Raw genomic sequence first — 7,500 nt, forward strand, 5'->3', positions numbered from 1 at the left:
TTCAGGGCACTGCCTTCAAAAATTACTTTAGAATCATAACAACGCTTGAGCCCCCCAACAGATTTATTAATGTATGGAATTATCTGATAATCGTTTGAAAACAAAACGAAACTGCTGCATTTTTCTTTTCCAAACTAGGAACCTAGATAGTTAGCAGTAGGTCCGTACGGTAAATATCGGGGTCTATGTGGGTACCAAGTGAATGAAACAGAGATGTTTGTCAATTAACTTACATTTCTAAGGAAACTTGAACTAAGCAATATAGTGATGAGCACATTAAATTGATTTGAAATTTCATTTCAGTGGATGGCAGGAACGGAACAGATCGGGACATTTTCTGGAATCGTAGCAATGAAACAAATCATTATCTTCATGCCAATAAACGAGATGCCCATATCAAAAATCAGTCTACACTGCTTTAGTTTTGTTTCCGTGTCAAGGCTCAAGAATTAATTAGAGGCTATTAGAAGCCAAAATTAGATACTTGAAGTTAATTTACGACTCTCGCTCGCTGTGTTTCGGCCGTAGCTAGAACGAGCCAACCATTTGAGGACTCCCTTTGTCCCTAAATCTTACTTTTGAAGTAGACGGCGAATTTTGGCCATCTGCTGGTAGCAACGGCAACAGAAACAGAACCACGGCAATCGATCTCTTCATGTCAATGGGGCAGATGGGGGAAACTGATGGTAGCCTGAACCTCAAGCTCTCAATCATAGAATTTTATAGCTGGAGGAAGACTCAAATCAATTCGTAGGCGTTGATTTGGATGAGTCATACCGTAAGATTCACCGACAAGAATTTTCGTGCTCTGTTTGAGTTCAGAACCGGTAAGGAAGCTGTCAGTTCCTTTTAGAATTACAATGCAACTCTGCGGATGTTCGGACGCATTGTTTGTGAAAAAATTATTAAAAACTTGATTTTCCAAAACAGTTTTGCAGATTTTAGTGAAGTCTTAATGAAATCCCTCCGGTTTTCAAAGCTAATAATGTTTACAGTTTGCATAATACAACTACAAATTTACAATCATGCTTGTACAGCGTATTTGCCTTGTTAACAATGTTAGTTTGAATTTTTGGCAAAAACCATCAGAGAAAGTCTGATTGACGTATGAACAAATATATATTATCTTAACTAAGACAATATTTTGAAAGGTACTGCATTTCGCCACGATAATCAGGGTTTTGCGTGGCAGCTTTTCTTCCCCGCTAAACAGGTTCTCTGTTCTCGCGCTTCCAGGCGAAAAAAAGTCCACCTAAAATTAAAATCAAAGCAGATACCACGTACCTCTTAAAAATACATCCGGCGACCCAAAACAGAAACTATTTAAGAAACCGCCCTACTTTAAGCCAATACTAGAAATCTGAAAGGTATAGGAATGGACACATTATAATCTAAACAAAAATTGAAATTAAAAAGTGTTACCTTGGTATGGCACAAGACAGTTCGAAATAATAATCGTTTCCGCGAAACAAAACGAAAGCGACATTTTTTTTCTTTTCCGAACTCTTTAAGTAGAGGAACCTAGCCGATAGCCAACATATAGAGGTCTACGTTGGTAAATGAAAGGTTAGCTTTTCTTTCTTTTTCTTCAGAGTGAATGAATATATTTTTGTCGATTAACTTATATACATTTTTAAAGAAAACGTGAACTAAACAATGTCGTGATGATCACATGAAATTGAATTTGAGTCTCATGTAAGTAGATGGCAGGAAGAACATATTGTCGTGATGAGCGCATGAAATTGATTTTCTGACTCTTGTCGATCAGTGGATGGCAGGAAGAACAGATTGGGAGATTTTCTGGAATCGTAGCAAATAAACAAATCGTTATATCTGCCCATAAACAAGATGCCCATACCTTAAGTCTGTCTGCACTTTTGTCTGCACCAAAGTAGATACCTAGAATTAATCTACGACACGTTTTGCGCTCGCTGTCTTTCGGTTTTGGTTTTGTAGCTAGAACGAGCCAACCCGGGCACTTCAGAACTCCTTTTGTCACCACATCTTACCTTTGAAGTAGATGGCGAGTTTTGACCATTTGCTGGCAGCAACAATAGAAACAGAACCACGGCGGTCGATCGCATCATGTCGATGGGGAAACTGATGGTAGCCTGAGCCTCAAGTTCTCGATCATAGAATTTTATAGCTGGAAGAAGAATCAAATAAATTCTTATGCGTTGATTTGGATGAGTCAGTAAGTTACAGTGACGGGAATTTTCGTGTTTTGTTTTGACGTCCGGTAAGGAAGCTGTCAGTTCCCTTTAGAATTGTAATGCAACTCTGTGGAACGTTCGGACGCAATTTTTTACAAAAAAAAGATGTTGAAGAACTTGACTGAGGGCCTCGGTAAAGATTTTCCAAAATAATTTTGCAGATTTTTAGTGAAGTGTTAATGAAACCCTTCTGGTTTTCGAGCTAGTAATTTACATCTTGCATAATTTTCTATTTATTTCCTTACCACTGAAGATTGGCTTACATTCTTAGATTTGCAATCTAACGGAAAAAACCATCAGAGCAAGGCTGATTGAGGTATAAAGGAATATCTCGTTTAATCTTAACTGAGACAATATTTTGAAAGGTACTTCCTTTTTCCAGCTGGGTTTTGCATGGCAGCTGCTCTTCGTCGCTTCCCAGAGTATGAGTTTCAAGATGATGTCAGTACACTGCTCTGTTCTCGCATTTCCGGCGAAACAAAATCACCGAAGAAAACAAATACAACCGTTTCGTATCTCTTAAAAGTACACCCGAACATTCCGTAAAATCGATTACAGAAACTTTTAAAAAACCATCCTACTTGGAGAATACTAGAACTCTCAAAGGGAGGAATGGATACGTTACCCTAAAAAAATATTAAAAATTGTGTCACCTGCATTAAACTAATATTTGCTTTCACTTTTACTTTGATTCGAGTGACCTATTCTCGTCTGTGAATATCAATTTATGTCACAAACAATATAAAATTGATATTATATATGTTTGCTTCAATAGTTATCGATACTCAAACTAAAGACTCCCCTCGAAAACTGTCAGATTGGTTATGGTCAGAAAACGAGACAGTGCAATTTCAGGCGAAAATCTGGTGTCATAAAACGGTGACGTGTTTAATGGCAACAAAAAAATAATCAAAATAAAATTTGCATATAAGTGACGATAGGGAACTGGCAACTGTAACATCTCAAACAGTACAAAAAAGAGCCTCGCTATTGTAATCACTCGGCGACAATTGAACCCTTCCTATGTGACAAAAATCGTACCTGTAACCCAGGCATGAAACTTCACTTCGCGTTGTTCGGCACAAGTAAATCTTACTGGTCTGGCTCAGTCCAGATACAGCAAAAGATGGCCTATAAATCTTTGATCCGGAATTTCAACAAATATGTCCTCGAATCTCCGGTTTGACTTCTAAAAACGCCGTAAAAAACTCCTAAAACTGTGGACATCCTATCGAAAATCTTCTAATTAAAGTTATGCATCGCTTTAGTGAGCTTTTTTTCGCCAAAATAAGACAAATCCAGTCTTTAAAGTATTGTTTAATGATCAGAAATGGCTATTTTTCTTGCAAGTATAATTCTTCGTCTGATCAGTCTTAGCCAAAGACTTCAAGTAAACAATGGTTTACTCTTCGTTGCCTTTAGGACGTCACGGCACGTAGTAATGATTTATCAACATAGCGGGCAATCTTTTTGCTCGTGATTTTGACAAATGTGTTCATTTATGTATATTTAGGTGTTCTTATACTTGAATAGATATGACACAGCATCGTCTTAACATATGAATGAACTATTTGCGATAATGCTGAATAATAATTTTTTTAACGTTTCAAAATAGCTAGCGGAAACAACGCTTTTCAAAGTGATACACAACAAAGGAATTTGCTTCTCAAGTTTCGCTCCTGATCTCCTGGCTGGAGGTGAGTCTGACAAAGCACGAGCTTTCATTAGAGAGAGTCTTTCCGTCATATCCACGAACCCCGGGAATCAGTTTTCCTTCGTTATTCCAAGTGCTGCTTTAGGAAAGGCAATACAAGTGACATCTTTTCTTAGTTTGACTCTTCCTTCTCCCAATGTTGCAATAAGTTCTGTTTTATCTGGCTCTTTTGAAGAGTGAACGTCAGTAAACAAGTCCTCGTCCCTTGTTTTCCATCGAGTGCCCACCATTTCAGAAACGTCCCCAGCCCCCATGCAGCTATTCAACATTCTCGTATCCAGATCTCTGATCTTTTCTCTGAAAGTAGCGTGCGAGCATGCGCAGGGGGGAGATCTCCTTCTTTCCCTCCCACCGCGAAGAAAGAGCCTACTCGTAGGCTACTCTAACAAGGAAAAGGCTTTAGGAACTTTCGTTTGTCTGAGAGGAAAGTAAAATTTGTTTTCCTTTTCTTTTAAAAATAATGAGACACGAATTAGCCACACTGTATTAGGAGCCTAAAACACAGTACGTGGAGGCACCCTCTCGGCAGTACCAGAACATGGTGGAGAGAAAACTGACTGAATATCCTCTTACATTGCTGTATTATCCATTGTCGAGATCCAGGAAATAGCTCAGGATAGAATAACCTGACGAAATGTTGTAGACGCAGCACAGCCCCAAATTGTCATATGCTCCTTCTGATGATTATGATGATGATGATGTTTTTGGATATAGCTGCTCAAGGAAGAGACGAGGGATTCTGCGGCCGAACAAACAGTTTCTAACAACAACTGATGATTTTTAAATATTCACAGTTTTCATTTTAATCAAAGTTTAAGGTTTGTAAATCTTAGAAATTCTGGTCGACTAACTAAAAAATTATTATGATCTTGTTCCGTGTGAGAAATTTCTTAACATCGTTGCCAAACGTCTTGAGGCATTTTTACCACGATAGTCTTGTTACCATACGTATACCAGGCATGCATACCAGTTCATTTCAATTTTAATAGGGAGTTTCAAAGTTATCCCTTAACTGAAAAATTAGTTTTAAATACGTGTAAATACTATGAAACTAGGAAAAACTAAAATAACCTTATCCGCTTTAATTCGAGGCGGAAAAAGTACTTTAATTTGTTTTTTGTGAGTGAGTAAAAGTTTAGTGTGGTTTACTTAGTTAAAGTAGTGTATCATAAGAAGTAAATTAATAGGTATATGTAAGTATACTAAGTAGTGTAAGTAAATAATACTGATGATATTAAAGAAATTGCTGTACCAAAAGCTATTATTTATATTTGGGAAAGATTTTATGAAAATCTTTCAAGAGTTAATCTAGTTTAGGCTGGATTTTGAATATCTAAAAAGACAAACATGAATCCACTCAGTAATAAGAGCTTCATTTTGTTGAGGTTATCGTAAAGGAAAAGGTGTGTTAATTATCATGAAACCTGATTTGGGGCCTGTTTACATGGAGGGAGGGTACTCCCGGCTGACCAAGTTACCCGACTAGGAGGGTTAAAATAGGCCCGCCTTTATATGTAACTCGCTTAAGGGGGATGGGTGGTTGCATGGCTATCTTAATGAAGCACAGCAAACAATATGGCGAAAAGTTTAATTTACAATTTTTTTTTAAATCACTTGTTCCACTAGCGGTCGCTTTTCAGTGTGTAGGGAAATTATTTTGCACTTTGTTTGTCTTCTGACCTCGGTTAGTTGGGGTAACCCGGCACGAACCGTTTATATGGCAAAAAGATAATCCGCCTAGAAGGGTGTCTCGGACAACTGAAGTAGACAGGATGCTAGGCATAGTCACAAGTTGCTGCTAGAAGTGTCTAAAAGTTGCTAAAAAGTTTCTCTTTTATTTCCAAAGTTGCCGAAAACTTGCCATTTTTTTTTTACTTGTTTGCACTTTAAGTTGGCTTTGTTGCGGTTAAGTTGTGCACAGTACGAGTAGGTTTTATTCGCATTTCAAATTCAAGTTCAAGTGCACTGCACGCTGCTCGGTTACCCTAAAGATATCGGTCGAGTCACATTCGAGACCAACCCGCTCAAGAGGAGCTGGTAGTTTATACTCCCCGAGCGGTTCGAGGAGAGCGAAATTGATGGCATTGGGTTGCTCTTTGAAAGGCAGTTCTGATAGTCCTTCGATTTTGATCTGGCTATCCAATTCACTGTGGTAAGTCTTAAGGCCGCTCAGGCGTTTTACTTCATCCCACCACCTTTTCGGGTTTTCTCCTTTTAAGTGATGGATCTTTGACTTGTAGCATTTCCCTCTACAGGTTTTCCTCTCTCGGTTGACAAGATTACGAAAATATCTCAACTGAGCTGAGTCAGGGCCATATGCGCTGAACGCCTTTTGCCTCTTCACAATAAGAGATTTCAAACTCTCGTTCATTCAAGGGACGTCGGCTGTGGAGATCTTGACTGGTTTGGCAGGCATGATGGTATCGAGGCCTGAATGTATGACGACCCGGAAGACTTGCCATTTCTCTTCACAGCTCACCAGAGGAGTGAACAACAAGGGCCAGTTTATCTGCGTTAGATATCTACCCAACGCCGCCTTGTTGCTTGTTTGCAAGTCACGTCTCACGGTAACCTTTTTGCTGTCACTGTTGCGCTTTCCGTCCTTAGGAGTTGCCACAACAGCGGTGGGATCGGACAGCCCTAACGGTGAGTAAGCTTGTGAGGGGCAATAGTACTCATGCATGTTAGTGAATATTAGGTCCAGCCTACCTTTCTTTCTCGTCGGCACTTTGACTATTTGCTTCAGTTGCAAGTGGTTTAGCAAACCATCGATGTTTAGACAGTTAAAATCCCCGGTTACCAAGAGGCCACAGATAGAATAACGTGCTTCTGTTAAGGCGAGGGATGGAATAAATGATGGTGAATGAACGACCCATCAGCCTTTGGGGATGATATATCAAACCCGCGATAATACAGGAATACCCGCGCGGAAGACGATTCGGTCTTCGATAAAGCCACGTAGATTCACGATCTTCACAACAGTTTAGATCTTTTAACTGCTTGTATTTGCAATTTTCTTCCTGGATATAGGCACACACATCCAGATGGTCAATTACTTGTCTGTCCTTAATTCGCACCACAGCGAGCCCCCATAGCGAACCCCGGAATTTGTACAACGCCACCTGACACGGAGTCTTTCGGCCTTGTTTCTGTAACAAACTTAACGCCAGGTTGATGTTATGGCGAAAGATAAACTCGTTACCTTCGTCCATTTTAGGAACCAGCGACATGACATTTGCCAACATAATTGTGGTACTTTGGGTGTCCATGCAGATTTGGTGACTCTAGTAGTATCGGTACTGTCGATCCTATACGATTGTTTGTTCTACTCCTGAAACAGGTGACATTTTGAATATTCAATGACTTCAAGGTTGCATTATGCAAATCGTGTTCTTCCTGAAGTTCTGAGTTCTTAAAACCATTTCACTGCGAAAGGTGCTTCCTCATTTGAACTCCTCTACCTATACAGACATCAATTCGGTTCGGTTTGCGTTGTCCTCCTCGATGACCCCGGCGTGTTGATTTCCGTCGCGAACACTTTACGCCATAATTCAAGGCAAAGAGGCTTCTTGG

The 7,500-nt window shown here is 39.5% G+C and overlaps 2 protein-coding genes and 1 pseudogene across 3 annotated transcripts in view; all 3 read right to left on the minus strand.

The window, feature by feature from the left end:
• The window catches only part of LOC137971106 (uncharacterized), a 135,800-nt gene that overhangs the window by 97,773 nt on the left and 30,527 nt on the right, over positions 1-7,500 (minus strand). The window lies entirely within an intron of this gene.
• The window catches only part of LOC137971108 (collagen triple helix repeat-containing protein 1-like), a 15,442-nt gene that overhangs the window by 5,960 nt on the left and 1,982 nt on the right, over positions 1-7,500 (minus strand). The window contains exon 2 of one of the 2 annotated variants that reach the window (XM_068817831.1): positions 2,010-2,146. In XM_068817831.1, coding sequence (XP_068673932.1) covers positions 2,010-2,146 — 137 coding nt within the window. Of the gene's footprint in view, positions 1-576; positions 718-2,009; positions 2,147-7,500 lie in introns of those variants that run through there. The other variant, XM_068817832.1, reaches the window with a different exon arrangement.
• Positions 6,299-7,157, minus strand: LOC137970372 (uncharacterized; annotated as a pseudogene).

The sequence above is a fragment of the Montipora foliosa genome, chromosome 9 (assembly GCF_036669935.1).
Source record: "Montipora foliosa isolate CH-2021 chromosome 9, ASM3666993v2, whole genome shotgun sequence".
Lineage (NCBI taxonomy): Eukaryota > Metazoa > Cnidaria > Anthozoa > Scleractinia > Acroporidae > Montipora > Montipora foliosa.